Here is a 20605-nt window from a genome sequence, read left to right on the forward strand (position 1 = left end):
TAGTACTATAGTTTCCTAATAAATGAATTAGGAAAGGTAGTTAGCATTTACTGAGAAAAAAGTTGCCTCAGGAATGCTAATTGAACATCTGCAATGTTGCCTGTAGTGCACCAATTGTAATTAAATAAAATGGATATGGAGTCACATCACATGATGTAGCAATAGACATATGTGTTGGGTAAAACTGGATTTGACAAGGATTTCCAGCATCTTTGAGGAAAAATGTTTGTAAATGGCATATATGCTATAATTCTTGTATGTGCATGATGATAATTGGAGGAAATATTTTTCAAAGACCTACATAAAAATGTGCGTTAAACTTTCAATGAGAGTTGATAGGAATTGCTAGAGAGTAGAATGTGCACTTGAAAGCATGTTAAAAACTCTTCATTTCCTGAATTTGGGAGGTAAGGGCCTAAATATACCCACTGATGTATTTAAACGTATTTATCGAGTTGAGGTTGAGTGATTTAGAGTAACTTCTGGTTTTATAGAAAATTGTTCAACTTTAATTTTTTTTAGAACATTTTTCACTGCACAACATTTCTTTTCATCCATGAGAGAATGGATGTTATCTTTAATAAGTAGAAGATCCCAGTGTGCTTCTGTTGTATAAATATAAACCAGGTTTAAATAATCTTTTATTCCTCATCTTCTAAGGTCCATGATATATTTATTTCTCTTGATCTTTCTCTTTGTAGAATTTTCCAGAAAAGGATCTTCTACACTGCCATTCTAAGGATGTGATTGAAGCTCATTTTATGGCTTGCATAAAAGAAGCAGATGCTTTAAAGCACAAAAGTCAAGTCATCAATGAGATGCAAAAAAAGGATCATAAGCAACTGTGGATGGGATTACAGAATGGTAATACACTGCATCAAATATTAATTATATTTAGGACTAGCATGCTAATAATTTTCGTCACGATACCAGTTTAAGTAATGTCATGGAAAAGAGCTCTTTTTTTTTTTAAACTAAAAAAAATAAATCAGTAATGTGATAATCCAAATGTAGCTTGAGATATTCAGTTTCCTTGAGTTGGGTCATGACTCTGTTTTAACAAAACAAAAACAGCAATAAAACATAACACTGTTTATTGTACTTCTGTGCAACTAGTAGTCTCTATATGGTAGACACCTGGGGTGTAAGTGGTGTTCACCATGAACTATCTTAGACTCTAAAAGAAAAAAAGGTCGTCTCCTCTAGTTTATGTTTAAGGATTGTCACTGGTAGACAATACACACAGACTTTCAAAATTTGCCTAGTAGATTAATAACTTTACTCCCTCCACCCACGCCAAATTTAATTTTTTATTCCTGGTATTACTGTTGCTTTTGCAACGATCTTGCATAGATCAGAATTGACTTGGAAAAATCAGCGATATAATTCAGAACAGAATGTTAAAATGTTCTTCCATTGAACAGAGGGCATTGTAATGCAAAACATAACCTTTTTTTGTTTTCCCTGTCTATTTGTACTTGTCATAGTTCTTAGTGGCATATAAGTTGAAAAGCTATGTAAATATTTCAGAAACTGCTAGCTGGAAAGGGTGGTAACATATGAAAATGTGGTTTCCTGATCTCCTGAGTTGTTGTACTGGTAGTTTTATCTTATGGAAGCTATAAGTGTGAAGATGTTTAACTCTGTTAAGATACAAAACAGTTAAAATTAAACTCTTCCCATGTGTTTATAAGGAAAATTAAACAGAACAGGAGAAGCTCTGAATGCAAGAAGACTTGAGGCATATATTTGCTTTAGACATGAAATGTCACATGAGTTTGGGTTTAGTGTGCTTATTTAATGAATATGTGGGTTTTCTATTTCTTTTTTGTTGTTAAGCAGTGCTGCCTTTAATGGTAATGAATTATTACTCCTGTAATAATTTTGAAGGCTGAGTGTTTATTAGAAACTCTGGTCTCTAATTGACTTAATTAGAATTATAAATTGAGGGATTATCTTTATTTGATATTTGACTGGTAAGATTTAGAGGGATGCAGTAAATATGTACAAAATTTACTGGATACAAATTTGCATTTTATCTGGTTCAATTCAAAATACTTAGTTGGACTGCTGGAGGAATTGTTTTGTATAGATCATTAGTCAGCAAACTGACTGACAATACATCCACTCTTGTGAATTAACAGTAAATAATGGAGTTCTGGTCCACCAGGAGCCAGAATCCTTGTAAAGGGAGATGTTTCCCTAAAGCTTACATTGTTACAAATCAATTTAAACTGTGTTTTTAATAATTTTGCAAGAAAACTGTGTTCTGCTTTAATAGTATTAGTCTTGTAAGCAGTTTAGTTTGAGAGAAGCAAAATGCTGTGTCAGCATAATTTTGTTTTCTATATCGAAAATAATTAGCTTTATTGGGAAATGAAGCCCCGCGACTTAGTCCTGATATTCATGTTTCCAGGAGTGCACTACATGTGCTCTTTTTATTAATGTTTGTTACAATTAAAACTGCAAGACATCTAACGTGTGAGTGAATTATGTTAGCGGCAGAACAGATGACTACACAAAGAAATGGTATGAGTTCATGTTTTTTTTTTTACTTAAGCAGAAATTATAGAACCTCTAATGCATACCCTCAATATGTAAGGTAAGAGAACAGGTCTGTAATGTGTTCTTTCTGTACTCATCTGAGGCTCTTTTAGCTGATTGTTTGTCTGTCTTCAGTTCTAGGCAAAAAGAATTTTTGGTTAAGAACAGAGGCTGCCTGGCATGGTTGATTTCAGGAAGGTTTCACTGTATTTAATGAGAAATCGCACCTGTGGAATCTGACACCTAAATGTGAAGTTTAAACAATCTTTTGAATACTTTCAAATGCTAATTTTAATTTCTCAGCTCTTCATAAAAGAGAAACAAGAAAAGCTTGTGAAACCAAGAAAATTCTTTTTAAGCATGGTGTATCTTTCAGTATGTTTTTATAGGCTTTCGTTTGAGATGTAATAATTTTAAAGCTCTTTGTGAAACAAGAATGAATGACCACAAAAAAGAAAAGAAAGTAGCATTTGCGATAACTGCCTTGGAAGTAATGATACATCTGCAGGCTTTTTTTTCCTCTCAAACTTCAAACAATTTTCTTCAGTTCTCAAATAAAGGAAGTGTTATTTCAGTTTAATGAATTATGGTACTACTTATGGGGTTGGAACTAGTTGATCCTTAAGGTCCCTTCCGATCCAAACCATTCGTTACTTTAGTATTAAACTCGCTTTGGGGAAAAATCATTTTTGCTTGTTTGGAGAAATGTAACTACTAATTACAAGTATAATTTGATAAAAATATCTCTGAGGAGAAGGAAGTACTTGAGCAGGTAGCATGAAAAGCTTTTCAGTTGCCTATAGATGCCTTATAGGGGAAGGGCTGTGACAAGGGAAAATCTTGTGCTGGTAACAGCTGATAAGTATTCATAAAACCCTTTATATCCCTCCTCCCACTGTTTCTGGTTTTGTATTGATCTTCTATGAAATCAGGCATATAAATACACTTTTCTGCCTATTGTTTGTGCTGTGGTTTTGCTTGTTCCTAAAACTTCAGTTCATAGAATCACAGAATGGTTTGGGCTGGAAGGGACCATAAAGACCACCCAGCTCCAACCCCCATGCCATGGATAGGGACACCTCCCACTAGACCAGGTTGCTCTGGTGTTGTTAGTTGATTTTCGTCCATAATATCTATTTCATAACCAGACCACTTCTTTGGGATGGGTACATCGGTGCTGTCCTAATTTTGATCAGCATTGTGGATGCCTGAATGTGGTAGGGAAGCAATAAAGCAGGGTATGTAGCTATACTGTCCTCCGCTCCTTTGTCAGAATTGTTAATGTTCTTTGGTCAGAACTGATGGAAAATGTTACTACTGTTCTTGCTATAATAGTGTTATGGCTGTTTTTATCGTGGATAAAGAGGATTTTCAAGTGGGTGGTTTTTTCTTCTTGCCTTTTGTGGTGGAAAAATAAAGGCTCTCTGCTTTGAAACATTAAGACTAGGCCTAGCGATGACTCGGGATCAAACATGAAATTTCCTCTGTTTTTAGAGGGAGAGCTGTATTTTTTGCATGGTTCAAAGAATTAATGTCTATAACTTCAGCATATAATAGTTCTGATAAAGGAAGGAAGGTTTTTAGGTTCAGCACAGCTGCTTTTCATCAGATGTGGAGAGACAAGCAACTATACCCTGAAGTTTTCACAGGCGTCCTTTATATCTGGTGAAGACTAGATTTGGTATTTCAGATACATGAGTGGAGGAAATAAACAGTAAAAACTCATGACCACTTTTAAGGCTTCTTTATGTATTATAAAATATAATGAAGTCATTATTTTACTGCAAATATTATGGAAAAAGAATGTAATGCTTACTCATACTGTAGGGCTTACCAAAATTTAAATGGCCATATTGAACTGTTCTTATTAAAGGAGAAAAATCCTATAAACATTCAGAATATGCAATATTCAGTCTTTTAATTTGTGATCTTTTTTTCTCACCTTAGTGACAGAATAAGGCCTGTGTTTTCTTTCATTTCTTTCTCAATCTTGCATTTAAAACAGGCCTCTGTTTTTTAGGGGCAGAAATCATGTTTTTCTAGGTTATCACGTTCCTGTTTAGAACTGTTTTTCCAAGGAGTGATACTGTCATACATTATCAATATCTTTTTTGTTTTGCATAACCTGGTCAGGTTTGATATGCATGTTTATCCTCTTTGTAGGAAACTGGTAGTACTGATGCTGTTCTTAATACAAGATACGCGTGCATTGGTAGCAGAACAAATCTGTCATCGTAACTGGTCACTTGAAACTTAAATTAGGCAATATGTACTTAGAAAATCTTCAGGAATTTAACAAGAGAATGAATGAACAAGCCATCAGTTTTTAAATCACAAAGCCATCTTTTTTTCTTCTTCCCTTTATCTCTACCAAAACAGGAATATCTGTCCTTATGTTTGCAGAAATTTGTTTAACTGAAGAAAGATGAAACAACTCTGAGCTTTTAAAATGTATTAGTTAAGAGGATTTTTGAAAAAGTCATTACGTTCCTGGGCTGGTCATTAACACTTTCGTGGTGTGCATCTTTTTTTCTTAGAATTATGGTCAATACCTAGTTATTCTGGAGTTAAGGGAGCGTGACATACCCCAAATGGTGAAGGTGTTCATATTATGCAACCTGATAAAGCTGGGTTAAATGTGTTCACAGAGCTCTGCACAAAATCTACCCAAGTCTGTGTTGGTGCTGAGCTAGGGCTAATAAACCTGACTGGATTCAGACAGGTTGGACTGGCAGAATGAATCCAAGGCTTTCCCTGGGATTTTTGGGAGGAGGTGGTGTGTTTTTGCTTTTTCTGATAGTGGCTTGTCACAGACTTCAGTGTTAGTTCTGTAGTGTTTACTGGCTTGTTACCCTTTCAGCAGAAATGACTAACCCAACGATGCACGCAGATAAGGGTGCAGTATTGTGATTCTAACACACCCAAAACACCCATGAAAATGCTATTTTACTTGCCAGTGATGTAGAACTTTTTTTTAAAATGCCTCCTGCTTTCTTCGTAGCATCCCCCCCTTCAAAGGATGCCATTTCCTGAGGTATGCTGAAGGACACACAAGGTATATCTAAATGTCTGAGCAGACCATCTCTAAAAAGCAGACTTCATTTTGGAAAATAATTGTCTTTAGTTGTTGAGGGTTTTTTGCTTTACAGTGTGAAATCATTCAAGTTACTTTCTGCCAGTAAAGTCATGGCTTTTTGTGACAGACACATTAATAAAAGGTTCACTAACAAGAAAAGCTGTATTTCAGAAAAAAAATACCATGGGGGAAAACGAAGCAGTTTAGAGAGCTATACAGAGATACGCCACTCCATTTTCTTGTATATAATACCTTCTTTGCCCCGAGTACCCTGTGTAAAGTATGCAGGCTGTCTGGATTTGGAGCAGAGGGCTAGAGATAGGTAAAATTGTCAGGATTCGTTTTCCATTTGACTAACCCAGGGAAGTCTAATAAGCCCTGCTGCTCGGTTTTTACACAGTCTATGAGATGTGTTTCAAAAATGGGTAACAGTTTTTTTGTTTAATAATCATCAGTGCTTTCTTTTTAGCTTAAGTCACGATACCTACTGAGATCTCCTGCTTTTAGGCTGCACAGAAGGCTTAATTTAAGTAGAAAGTGTGCTTTTTCACATCTGAATAATGGAAAGAAAGTAGTCCCTCTTGGTTTTCTTCCCCTGAACTTTTTCCAGATAAATCGATGACCTAGAAATGAAGGGAGGTAGTGTTGAGGAAACAGTGCACTTAAAGTGAAACTTTTCTTAGGGAGGATGTTTAATAAGTGAAAAGAATGGTGGTAAGGTGTGGTTCCTTTGTGGAAAATAAAAGAAAAGGGGGAGGAAATGCCTTTTGGGGTCTGATAGATAACCTGAAGTATGAAATGCTGCTTTGTCATACAGCTTTCAGAAGTTAACCTGCAAAACTTAAGCAATGTGCTTTGAATCTTTGACTTTAGAACACTACTTTGCTTTGAAAACTCATGAAAAAATACAGCATGAGAGTACATGCATTAATTACACTGATCTCAGACCTAACTGTGTAATATTAGGGTAGAGATCCCCCCCCTTTTTTTCCTTGGATTTAATCCATATCTCGGTTTATAATGTGGCTTATAAATTTGCTATTTTTGTAACTAGAATTTACAGTTAACAGTGCATGGGGAAGTTTCTCCTGATTGTTCTGTGCTTGTAAACACTGGTGCTGTACTGCATGTAGGCTAGGTGGGGTGAATTAGTTTAATTAACGTACGTGATAACGTACAGACCCAGGTAGCCAAACCCGAATCTCATACTCCACAAATCTTGTACTCCACTGTACTTTACTATTACTGCTCCTTACTTTCAAATTTTACAATCTTTACTACTTTTCTGTGATGTTATATAGTAAAGTGCCAACTGAATGAGAATTTGGAGGATGCATAAGATTTCTGGGCAACTCATCCTATGGAGAAGCTTTCTCGAGTCATGACTGTTGTGCAGTTGTACAGCAAAATTATGACTACTGTAGATGTGTAAATTCATGTTCAGTGTTGTTACTTTACTTCTCTGATGTGAAGAATATTTTCACATTTCTGTAGCTAGCTTTCGTTACATTAAGCAGAGCAGTTAGTAACTTCCTCTCTCTCCGTATCTGATAGTTACTCTTGTCTGAAGACAGCCTGAAAAGACAAGTAAGCTTGTTTGCCCTCTTCAGTGGTGGATTGACATTATATGCCATGATCTGTCAAAATATGCAAGTAACCGAAAAGTCTAAAAGCAAGCGTATTTTTTAAACTGGATGGTGGCAATGTGTAAAATGGAAAACAAGAAAAACATCTTAAGTTTTAGGGATGCCATGCCAGTATTCCAAATTGTGTTCCTTTAGGGCCAGCGCTAAACTGTAGTTGTCAAGAAGAGTTTAATGTGTGTCTGGGTCTTCCTGAAGTCCTTGATGGTCTTGATTATCTGTTTTTATTGTATGAATAAAAGCAGTGAGTTTAGATGGCCAAAAATCATTTAATGAGAGGTCTTTAAATATCTGAGAAATTAGAATAACCAGCCGTACGTAATGTTTTTAGATAGTGCAGATGGTTTTGAAGCATTTAAAATATCAAAAAAGCTGCTTCATGGTTGAGGAATACTGCACAAAATTTAACTTTTTATAAAATTGGTTAAAATTGCTCATCAGTCAGCAGAATTACATATGTATGTGGAGTCTAGGCCTTTCTGGAAACCATACAGAAATTGAATTGATGCTACATTTTGAGAAGGCTCCTTTCTAGCTGTAGCAGTTAAACACAGTGTCTTTAAGAGCGCAAATCAGTAGAAAATACACTTAATCTGTAGCATGGTGTTGCAGAAATGAAGATTAAACAGTGAGCTGCTTTAGCCATCGTCCCCCTGCAGAATATAGCCAGAAGGTGAAGTAATTATTCCCCTTGGCTCAGCACTAGCAAAGATGCAGTGGGAATGCTGTGTCCACCTTGGGATCCATGGAGAAAAGAAATGCTGGAAAACAGAAGAGAGTCCAGAGATGCTGCTAGGGTGACTAGGGACTGGAGAGTATTATATTAGATGAGACTCTGTTGTTTAGCCTGAAGAGGGGGCTGAAGATGGATCTAATAGCAGCTTTCCACTACCTAAAGGAAGGAATTTTAGAGGAGATGGAGTCTGACTCCTCTTAGACATGCCTCCATTGGCAGTGGAGTTGGGCAAGTAGAAGAGGTTTTGAGTTGCGACAGGAAAAATTCTGATGGGACGTAAGCAGGGGGAGTGAAAGTGGTTGCCCAGAGAGCTTTCTAACCTTGGAGACAGTCGAAACATGCCTGTATAAGGCCTTGAGCAAACTCACTCAACTTTTTGTTTAGGCAGCTTTATTTTAGACAGGAGCTTGTATTCCAAAGCTCAGTCTCCAAAATCACTTCCAATCTAATTTTTCCTATGATTCCTATGATGTCCATCAGTTGGAATCTTTGTTAATATTATGGTTGGTTCTGCCCAAGTGCATCTAGCTGCACATCATTTCTGTGGTTCATATGGTTATTCCACAGTGGTGAACCACTGAGAATAGACAAGTGCTGGTTTTTGGTTTTTTTTTTTTTTGGACTCAAGAATTGGACACTTTTATGTAAGCTGTAAATTGGTATTGTTTGCATGGAATTAGAGCTACAGCTCAATTCTGAGCATTTTTTAAATTATACAACTAGATGGCTTTAATAAGCAGCCCTGAATAGTACAGAAAAAATCATGCATATATGCTAACCTGAGGACTGCACCTACCTGTTCAATTTTTTGACTTTTTAAAAATGATATTGGAAGAAAAAAGCCCGGAATTACTATTTCCTTTTTGAATTTAAAGAATAATTTTTCCCTTATTTCTGCATTTAATTCTTTTTGTTAGTTAAATAAACCTTCTCCACAACCTTTTTGAAAAATATCCAGTTCTGGAGTCAGTATCCTGATAACAGTTGCATTAGTATTGAATACAGACACAAATTAATTCCTAATTATTAATATTTTTTCTTCTGATAAATTTCAAAGGTTTGTTCTTTTGACTAATTTTCTGCAGTAGGAACTCGATTTTGACTGGCCGTATGCTGTGACCACTGATTTATTGGAAGTTACTCTAGATATAATTTGTTGTTCTGTGTTAATTACCCACGTTCAAGTTGTCATTTGAAGCATGACAGTACTTGAGTTTAAGGAATGACTCTAAAATATTAACATTAATGAAGACTTTTTTCTGATTGTCTAAAGAACCTTGCACCCACGTCTCAGCCTGAGAAAGAAGCCCATCCTTGGAAATTTCAGTCTGGACTAGTCCTTACTTAAAGTTGCTTAATATTAACAGATTTAGCAGCTACTGTCTGTTAACAACAACAAAAGTATTTTAAGCTATGACTGGAGTTACAGACAGCTTTTTAATGCAACTGTTACATATTTAGATTAATTTCAATGACTTTTAAAGTATCTCCCATTTTGCTTAATGAAGGAAACTGCAAGTCTCAAAGTATTTTCCTGTAACTGTCTTAAACTATTTTAAAGAGAACTTTTAAAGGCATGAACAATTTCAGTGATAGATTTCTGAACACTAAATGTATATGTAGCTTGCTCTATTTGTAAATTTTTGAGTTCTATTTAAATTGTTACTAAGTGAATTTGTGTCCTGAGACTGTTGTTACGGATGACATTGTTCTTTCAGTTTTGTCACCTCTTATTTCTATATATGTAAATACATATTTTCAAAGCTTTTTGTAGATTCTGTACATTTCATTAGTACTGAAGACTAATATCTGGTGTTTAGATGTGTACTGACTGCTTTTCAAATAAATTAATATTTATAAATATCGGTGACAGCTGAGATTTTTCAACTGGATCTCTTTTCCATTATTTGGTTATTAACTTTCTGATTTTTCACATAAAACTCCAAGAGAAGTTTTTGTATATAACTTTAGGCAAAGGTATATAAAGCTCTTGTTTAAGAAATATGATTAGAGTCATCTAAAGCTTTTCGACTATCGCTAGTGCAATATTTCTGTTCAGATTTGATTGCCTTTAATTTAAATATTGTTTTTCAGATATGAACATCTGCCTTTTGGGAGTACTGTGTTTTTTGTTTTTTTTTTTGCTAATACGGAAACTCTGTAACATATTGGTCAAGCACTTTCTTGAAAACAGATCATGGAAAGCAAAAGTAATCAGACTTGACTATTGTGGGAGTGTAGATATCACATAGACTGCGCAACCTTTTCAGAAGGGAGGGAGATGAGTGTGCCAAGTGCTTTTGCTGATAGATACAGAACTCTTCCTTGTTCACGGACTTGAAAAATCGGTTTGGTTTTGATTGTTAAACTTCCGGCCAGTAACTTTCTGTCTTTAAGTCTTTCTTATCGCTTTAGTAGCGTTAAAAGCTTCCTTAAGTCTCTTTCCTGTAAATAGGAGGTACTGACACAAAAAAAAAAATGGGAGAATGAATCCTTTCACTCATACTTTCAAGAGGATTTTGGAGGAGGTTTTTTAGTGTTTTTTTTTGTTGTTGTTTGTTTGCTTTTAAGCTTTGAATCTTAAGTTTTCTGCCTAAGCATCTAATTTGGATTTTGAATCTTTAGAATTCTGGCATTTAGCTGATGAGCCTGATGCTAATAAAAGCTCTTGCTAGATCCTATGTATCTGTATGCAAACTGGATAGCCTTTTCCTGAATTTTTTTTTAATTTTGTGATAATTTCTTACACCCAACTCAGCTTCTGCATTAAAAATACTGCATATATAGAAGGATAGAAGGATGTTTGGAGGACAGCAGTAGATGGTTATGAGGATAAATTATCTTGGATGTCTTCAGATAGTGCTATGCCCACAATGGAGAGATGTCTTAAGATGTCTGGCTCCATTGTATGTAGCTAACTTACTAAGAGGTTTTTCATTGTCCTGGATATCAGGTGCATTGGCAAAGCATACTTGATTATAAAACGCAACAAGTTCATCATTCAACTGCTATAGACTTGTTGCTCTTACATTTAGAAACTATAGAAGCTATTAGAAATTCAAACATTTGATAAAACGAGCTTGTCTTGACCACTGCCCAAGTGTTCAGAGAAGAATATGATAATTGTAAATAGATAAATTGACTGCCTTAAATAAGATTATCAGCAACTGGCTGGGGGAATAGAGGGAGGAGGAAGTATTTGTGGATTCTGACACTTAACGCTTTTATGTTAAAGAAACTAGGCGAAATATTAAATATTACATAACTTTCTGAATTATATGCAGACATTGTAGGAAAAAATACCAAAGCATTAAATGCTAATGCAGGTTTGAAAGAGTAGACTGAAGAGGGAGAAGCTGAATCTTTGTTAAATAACAGAATCACAGAATGGTTGAAATTAGAAGGGACCTCTGGAGATCATCAGGTCCAACCCCCCTGCTCAGCAGGGCCACCTTGAGCACGTTGTGCAGGATAGCATCCGGCCAGGTTTTGAATATCCCAGGGAAGGGGACTTCACAGACTCCCTCGGCAGCCTGTTCCAGTGCTCTTTTGCACAGCAAAGAAATGTTTTCTCGTATTCAGCTGGAACTTCCTGGGTTTCAGTTTGTGGCCTCTTGTTCTGTTGCTGGGCAGATCTGAAAAAGAGTCTGGCCTCATCCTCTTGACATCCTTCCTTCAGATACTTTTACACATTGATAAGATCCCCTCTGTCTTCTCTTCTCTGAGCTAAACAGGCCCAACAGAGCTCTCAGTCTCTCCTTGTCTGTAGCTGCAGTGTTATTTTTTTTCTCAAACTTGAATTGAGAAAGGATAGAGAACGTTTCTGGGATGATCTATTTAAATAGTGATGGCTGAAAACTGGTTCTTTTTGAAGAAAATCAGTAAGTAAAAAGTGAGAACCCCCATATTTATATACTGATCTTGAAGCACTATGATGCCTTTTAGGACTTTCTAACACCCCTATCTTCAGGTAGTTTCTTGTATTTATGCATCATCTCCTCTATGGTTTCCTCTGAGGTGAAGAGGCTGGAATGAAGAAGAGAAGTAGGCTGACTGTGTATGGCCTAAGGTCAATTTTTTGTCCTTTAAAGATGCGCTTGTTTGCAATATATACTACAAGGGACAATATTCTTAAGTTCTTACCATAAGCCTGTTGCTTGCTCAGAATTTCTTGTTCTTCTGATCTTTAAGCTATGTTGATCATCTCTGTTGAATTTTGAAGATAAGCTGTTTATTCAACTTGACTAGTTACTGTGACATGAGTGTTGAACAAGCAAGTTAACATCTATTTTTGTTGAGGTAGGACTTCAAGTATTTAGTTTCGTTATTTAAGAGTCTGCTGAAGCTCGATAGCTTAAGTAGATCTCAATTGTTTTGTATATCAGCAAACGTATTTTTATGAACTGTAATTGTAAAGTATTGTCAGTAGTAGTAATTGTGGTGTAAATCGATTAATGCCTACCCTTGGATGTCTGTCCACACAATCTCTACTGACAGCTGTAAGCCACTCTCTGAGCACTGTCTCCAGCTCTGAGGGAAGTGTGCTAGATCTTACCTTCATACTGACAGAGCTCATGAGGAGAATACAGTTGTTTTTTGTGATAAACGCTTAATGAGTAAACGTCTGTCTCTGCATCCGGGGTTCCCAAATGCAGGTTTGCTTGGGTACGGCCAGCTCCAGGGCCATAGTTGTCACTGCCCCTGGCTGAGATCTGCAGCTGGTGAGCCCGAGGGTAGCACCCTGCATCCAGGCAGCTCCGTGTCCGGTGGGTGCCATGCAGTGGTGCTGTTCAGGTAAATACTTGTCCAGAGGTGCTTGCTGCTAATCAGGAAAAAAGGGTGTGGAAATACTTCGAGATAAACGTCAGGAAATGCTGCTGCAGAATACCTGGCAGAAGTTTGTTTACAGTTTTTGTGAAATTCCTGCTTTGTGTCATATTTGGTCAGGAAAAACAGCATCTTACAAGCTGCACTAAGTGTTAACCGTGTCCTTTAGCACACTGACAGGCATCTGTGCTCTATGCTCAAGTGAAGCAAATCTGATTCTTTTTAATTTTTGGCAGTTGCATTATCTTTGTTCAGTGAACAGATTTCTCAACTCGACCTTGCTTCACAGTGACTGAATTCTGTAACAGTTACACCTCAGTTGTTCTGAGACTCACCTGAACATTGCTTTGAGGAGAGAGGATCGGAGACTGTGTTCCTTCAACCATCCACTGTATTTTGTCTTGAAAGTCTATTTGTCATAGCTCTTCATGCTTCTTTGTCATTTTTTCTGTTGGTTGTTTTCTTGATTTGAATAATTGATTTGCTTCTGTAAAAGCATTTACTACTTTGGCCCTGTGTTGTCCTTAATAAATTTTAAGCACAATATCTATTCAGTTCTTGTATTGCCTGAACAGGATGAAATTGTGTGTTGTCTTGGGCTGTTTTACCAAACCTAGTTACTTGAATAACACAAAACTGTTTTTCAAACAAACTTTTATTTTCAGACTATGTCATGAAACTGGCAGTATACTTTCTGATTAGATCATACATCACTGCAGATTATTTTAAGATTTACACATCAAAATACAAGCTCTCCAAGAACTTTTTCTGCTGCTTTCTAGTTCGTCTATGCTTTGCACCTATTATTCACCTAGAGTTAGGAATAGTTAGATGTTGTAGATGTTTTTAACAAGCTGTGAGGCAACGTGGACCAGTAGTAGCAGAGAGTGTAGAAGAATGCACTGTTAATTGAGGTAATGCAATCCATAATTTACGGCCTGTTAATTCTTTAGCAGGGGGAGATGCGTTATGACTTCAAGTTGCTTTCTCTTTCAGTTCAGTAAGTCACCATATCACTGTTTTCGTAGGAGAACGCAGATGGCTTACTTCTGCCTTGAGGCTAAATAGGGAAGAGAAATGTGGGGAAAAGAAATTCATACAGGCTAAATTCTTGTAAGAAGTTTGCATTTGCATGTTGTTCTAATCATGCCTCACTTACCTCTTCTAGCTGAAGAATTATATATGTTATTAATAGTAACAAAGTCTGCTTTTACCTTCACAGATAAATTTGAGCAGTTTTGGGCTATAAATCGAAAACTCATGGAGTATCCTCCAGAAGATAATGGATTTCGATACATCCCATTTAGAATTTATCAGGTAGGACACAATGAAATAAAACCAATTTTACCAAACTGTTTTACTAAGGTGTCAAATATCATTATCTTGGCTTTTCAGAATTATACAATCCCTTTTCTAACATATGGTAAAAGTTTGTATGAATTAGTAAAGACAAGGTGGACTGTATTTATTCTAATAGGTAATTACTATTCATTGTGTCATAAGTGTGTAATACATGAAAATGTGGTAAAGCTGGTTAGAAAATATATAAAAAATGCAAATTCTGTCATTAAAAGTAACTGCTAAATATGGAGACTGCTTTGAATGCAAAATGTGCTTTGAAAAGTCTAACTCAGACGTTTGAAGAACAACACTTTTTCCCTTAACCACTGTGTAGGCTGCTTTTCTTGTTGGCATTACAAGGCAAAAGATATCGGAGTAGGTCTTGCATCTGATTCCTACCTTTGTCTTCTAACTGTATTCTTTAAAATATCAAACTAGCTTTGAATATTTTTTCCAATTTAATACACCAGTGCTGTTCTTCTTAGTAGTCTGTTTGGAGGCACATTCCTTGGAAACCTTAAAATGTTTTGATGTCCCTTTAGTTTTTATAGCATTATGGTCACGATGCGTTTTAGAACTAAGCATGTTTAGAAGCATGTGCAGAATATCAATTGAACAATTCTTCTCTGATCTGTCTTTGAAACATTTTCATCTATTTACACTTAAGTTTTGCAACTGTCACCATGAAAAAGTCTCCTATTCATAGCATTAAGTGGTGTGATATTGCTTTATAACAGGTTTAATGACTCATTAAAATATATAAAGCTATACAATCTTACTGTGGGACTGAAATAATTTTTAATGTTAGATATAAGATATTTACTGTCATAGTGAAACTTTAGATTGAGAACGGAAGTCAGTTATTCTGTCAGAGATCATAGCAGATGGCAAGGTTAGTGCAAGTATCTAAAGATGTATCTGGAAAAGCAGTTCACTCACAGCATTTTGTTTGCTTGACAACTAAGTTGTTTATTCTCTGATAGATTTTTTTTTTTAAAGTCTGTTTATAAAAAACACATACATGGGCATGCAAAGTGGAATTTTGTTGTTTGAATAAGGTAGGAACTTCTAAACCATGGGGGAAATTTTCTGTGATATCACATGATTTCGTACTAATAAAGTTTACTTAAAAAATATTAAAAAACAGTAATATCCGTGCCTTTAGTCAGTAGTACTTATCTTTATTCATGTTGCCTTTTCAATTGGAAACCCTTACTTGCTGTAATTTAAACCCCAAATGCCTAATTAAGAACAGAAGCTCAAACATAAATAGAGATGGTGCTGAGACAACCTTTGAGAAGGTTGGTGTATATTATTTTCAGCGTTGCTGTTCTTAACATTTCTAAATATTTTCAGTGATGTTCCCTTTTTTAAAAGGTGGATGCAGGTGTTTCTAGCATTTCTTGTTTGCTTTGTTGCTAGCATTTGTTTGCTTTGTTGCTTTGTGCACTGGTTACTGCTTATCATAGAAGTCGGTGTTCAGAGAAAACTTCAGAAAGCTCTGAGAACAATGAGATTATGACTCCAAACAAGGAGCTAATTTCTATAGTTTTAACATAAATTTACAGTACTTAGTGAAAGACTTGCATGTGTGGAAATAACTGAATCAAAAGTACTCTTAAGATGTGTTTAACCCTTACCTCGACAGCATTTACATTCTTTTAATGGTGGCAAAAATCAGCTTTTCATTCTAATTGGTTGCTTGCATATTCGTACATAAATACCCAAAGATCGGGTTAGCCTGGGTTTGTAATAATTAGGCTTTCATTCCTTATGTATTTTCACATAACATTTCTGTAGATAAATAAACCTGTGCACGTGGGTGGCAGGAATTTAGTAGTCGTTGCCTTCAATGGGGAGAGTTCCTCCTCTTATTCTCCACACCTTCTATTATCCCCAAAATATTAGAAGAAAAATCTGTGAAAGGAACTGCCTGCATTGTGTTTCTTGGCTGTATGAGGCAGATGAGTTTGTTTTCCTTCAAAGAAATGTGCTTAGATAATGGTATCTAAGAAAAACGAGTTTCTGCAGCAGTTAAAAAAGACATGCTGAAAACGCATGCAATAAAATGATCTGACATGCTTTTCAGTGAAGGCCTGATATTTTCAAAGCTCTTTCATTTGTAAAGCTTGTGTATTAAAATACATTTCTAAAGAATAATATGAATCATACCTCGTGTGGTATCCAAATCTGATGGTATGTGGGGGAGAAAGAGGTGGCAAAAATATGAACATAATACTTGAGTAAGTCAGAACTAAACTAACCACAGGTAATTTTAAGCCTATGTCCAGCACCTCTTTTTTTTTTTAAGAGCAGAAGCTAAGATTGGACTGGAATCCTTGCATCTACCGTAAAAGATGAAGAAAAAGACAGTGTCACCAACGATCAGTTCAAATGCAATTTTAACTTAGCTATGAGATTTTACCACCAGCTATCGTAGTCTAAAGGAACTTGCACCAGATGAAACTTTGACATAGGTGGAATTTTTTTTCTACCAGAGATGGCTTAAAAATAGTCATTTTTTGGTGACACTCTTACTTAAAGGTGTTTAAAAAAAAAAAAAAAGTGCCCCACATCATCGCTTCCGAGGTATAAGCTGCTGTCTTCAAATGAGTTTGCACAAAAGCTCTTCTCTGATAGTGCTGTTGAATAAAGTGGCTTTTCTACTTGTTCTTTACTATTATTTCTCTCTTTTATTATACGTTATTCTTTTATAATATTTTCTCTTTTAATGTTTTCTGTATATTATGCATTTGAGTGCTGCTTTTCCTCTACAGTATTATAGGTAGTTTGACCTGAGGACTTCTTCCCCGTGTTTAAGACTGGTTGGTTTGCACTTTGTAATTGGACAACCGATGTGCTGGTAGGTGGCAGGAAGTTTTCGTTGCCCTGCAGTTGGACCTCTGACTCCAGGCACTGGAGCATATTAGTCAGACACTGGAGAGGAGTCTCTACGTGCTGGTGGAGACTACTCTGGTAAACCACGGTGTGCTATCTAATGCTGCAGATGGGAGTGCTCTCGGTCTCGCTTGTTGTTGTTGTGTGCCTGGTTTGTACTCATCCCTGAGTTGTGATCTCTCTGTCACGGCAGCCTGCCCGCGCTCTCCCTGAGTCGTGCTCACCCACTTGTTCCTGGTTGCTCTCTCCCTGTCACTTCTTGTCAATCTCTCTCCCTCTGGAGTCTGTCCTTCAAGTATATAGGATGTAAAGTTGAAATAGCATTTCATTCTTGAGAGTAAAATCACAGAAGTATGGAAGAAAATGAAATAACTATGACAAGTTCTTCTGAGCTTTTCTAAACTGTCACTTGGCTTAAGGCAGGCTAGTTACTGGCTGCTCGCCAGCCCAAGAGGAAATCTGGGATTGCCTGATTGTTCCTTTATTTGGGTACTGGAACATGGTATGATATTGAAATGACCTTTGCCTCTGTTTTCTAAGGATTTTGGTTAGGTTATTCTTTTTATTACCTAATTGAGCGGTAGGCTTAAACTTTGAACAGATTTTTCCTATCTTAAGTCCCATAAGGTGTTGTGATTAAACTTTGCAGTGATGAATTGTTATAAGTGCTTTAGTAATGTGCCTGACATTCGCCATACTTAGTAATACACTGGTTAAATCAAACACTTTGCTCTTTGTGTCAAAATTGCAGCTCTGAGATGTCTAAATAGATTTAAATGTCTACCATGTCCTCTAAAAATAGCAAGATGTGAGGGGGGAATTAAATACTTAAAGACCTTATTAATATCTGGCTCTATAAATGAATTGGAAGCCCAAGCACAGCCCTTTCCAAACAAGGAAAAACTTTTTATTCCTATTTCCACATAAATTGCATAGCTCAAATGATCAGTTCAAAGCCATTAATTATACAAATCAGTATCACAGTTTGGCTTATGTAATGACAAGCACTCAAAAAATGATCAAAACCAGTATTTTGGAAGAATATTGGACCCACCTCTAAAGTTTTCAAGTCAAGTAATAATGAATCTGTCCTTCTATACTAATTATTTAATCTTTTTCTTCCTTTTGAGTGAAAAACCTCATTGCGTTTCAAGGTTGAATTTCTCTGACTTCAACACCAGTTTCTAGATTTTGCTTTGCCTTCCAGCACTTTAAAGCCTTTCTAACCTCTATGTTCACTAACTTATGAGCAATTCGAGTAGCTTCAGTTTCCTTTGGTAAAGTGAATCAGTGGAGGTCTCTAAGCCTGTCATCACGAAGCTTGCTTACCAGTGCTGAAGTTTTAGTCTTTTTAAACACTAGCTAATATTTTGATAATCCTCAAGATTGGTGTTGAAGTTAGGGCAAAATAGGGGCCGTAAGTAAAGTTTATTTCTGCAGGACTTTAGATCAAAAATACTTCAAGTGTTGGTAGGATGAAGTTAGTTGCTACTTGAAACTGCAAATCTGAAAAAAATTGTGACAGAGGGTGAAATTGCAATGTCTAGTCAAGCAGAAGAACTAGAAAATGTAACTGCTGTCAACCTGAAGAGGGCAACACAACACAGCAGGTTTCAGCATCTTGTTGGCTAATACAAAAGTCTCTTGATTAGACTTCTGTGTAATACCTTACTGAGCTTTATATCTTAAAAGTAATCTTTTTGTAAAGAATCTGCTGAAAATAAATCGATCTATTTCTTCAAAAAATTTCTTTTACAAAGATGAAGTTTGAGTAAGCACGAAAATAACGTGAAACGATGGTTTATTTGTGTAACAAGACTGCTTGACAAAATTTCTGTGCTGAAAAGAAACAACACTGGTTCATCAACAGCTGAGTACACGGAGAGACTTATTTTAATAGCTGATGGTTCAGCACTGAAGAAACAATATCATATTTTCACCAGTTTTAAATTTCTTCAAAAGTCAAAGCTCTGTGAATGAGAAAGTTTTAAAGCTTTGATGGATCAGCCTTGTGTCTTTAAGAATCTGTGCAACATGGGGGCTGTCAATCAGAGTAAAAGAAAAATTTTGAGATTACGAACTGCATTTGTTTTCAGATATGTGCATAAAGTTTACGTAAATGTGCCTGAGTTGTCTGTAAAACTGTCAGTCTGATTACTTCAGAGCTATTGTAGAAGTTGTGTAGGACATAAGGAGGGAGATGCAGAAGAGAGGAGGCTATAAAATCTCGATCTGGGCAGTTGCCCTGAGCCATGGCTCAACTGTTACCAAGCTGGATAGTTTTAAGCTAGCTCAGGCTTGTCAGGAGGAGCTACAGTAATACTTCTGAGTTGAATGTAGATTTAGTTTGTATACGAAGAATAAAGAAGCTTTGCTTGTGTGAAAAATAGCTTTTAGGGGTTCTGAATTAGATAAGTAATTTAAAAAATATTTAGGAATTAGGAATATATTCTTCATATTGGGGAAAAATGGACGGTATTTAAATCTCTTATCAGATACTCTATATTCTTAGGTTTTAGAGGAATCTAGATATGTTGGAAATAAATAGCATCCCAACAGTAAATAAATTTAATTTGTTTAACTAATTATATAGATGTTTTTGTTAGTGGAATATAAATAAAATAACATTTTGAGTTGTAATGCAATAATTAACACTTTTGGTAGGGGAAAAAATGTGTATTTCTGATTTGAAAATGCCTTAATCTTTCCAAAATGTCTTACGCACTTCCTAATCTTAAATCGGTAGGTTACTTTTTTAACAAAGTGGTTTTGCATAAAACTCAATTTGTCATCTTTTCTCAGAGTTGGTTTATGATAATGAACTCATAAATAAAGAAGTTCATGTAAATGTTCGTGCTACTAATTTAAACTGAGGTTTGAATTGTTGTGGCTCTATTTCCCTAAACTGTTTTATTAAAATAGTGCTTGTATATTTATGTATCATCCTAAATTTGTAATGAAAGTTAAACGATGCATGCAGTTAAAATAAAGAAGTTGCACTTCACCTTAACTTTGAGTAATAATTCTTGAAAATAGAATATATTGAGAGGTTGCTATGAAGACGATAAGTGAAGCAGTAATGCAGTTGAATTAGGTCTGTTTAGAGTTACTATTGTATTAGCATTTAAATGCAATGTTTTTAGTATATTACTGCTTTTTAATGATCATTAATTCTGATCATTTTACTTCTGTTTCACTTTTGTCAACACAAACTGATTTGCCATTTTCACTATATACTTAAAATTATGTGATCATGTTCTTATTTTATAACAAGAAGAAATTTTATCTCCTGAAATTTGCAATCTGTAGCCACATTCCTTTACGATTGTCACTTGTACTATGAAGTAATACCAGGGGAAAAAAAATCTGATGAATTGCTTTGCATTCAGAAAATGGGAAAAGCATGTATGGTTCAGAGGGCTGAAGAACATAATCTTCAAGGAGTATTATTGTGGCTGTGCAGTGTATGCTGTACCTATTGCTTAGGAATAAAGCTAGGAGCCTAATGATGATGCAGAAAGTTAACTCTACATTTGTCAA

At 35.8% G+C, this 20605-nt stretch overlaps 1 protein-coding gene across 6 annotated transcripts in view; it reads left to right on the plus strand.

The window, feature by feature from the left end:
* ATG5 (autophagy related 5) overlaps positions 1–20605 on the plus strand; it is an 80475-nt gene that overhangs the window by 18426 nt on the left and 41444 nt on the right. For all 6 annotated transcript variants that reach the window (XR_010830431.1, XM_066994461.1, XM_066994460.1 and 3 more), the window contains 2 exons: positions 702–864; positions 14049–14143. Coding sequence is in view for 5 of the 6 variants with exons in the window: in XM_066994461.1 (XP_066850562.1) it covers positions 702–864; positions 14049–14143 (258 nt within the window). In the remaining variant the exon portion in view is untranslated. The remainder of the gene's footprint in view (positions 1–701; positions 865–14048; positions 14144–20605) is intronic.

The sequence above is a fragment of the Anser cygnoides genome, chromosome 3 (genome assembly GCF_040182565.1).
Source record: "Anser cygnoides isolate HZ-2024a breed goose chromosome 3, Taihu_goose_T2T_genome, whole genome shotgun sequence".
Taxonomy (NCBI): domain Eukaryota; kingdom Metazoa; phylum Chordata; class Aves; order Anseriformes; family Anatidae; genus Anser; species Anser cygnoides.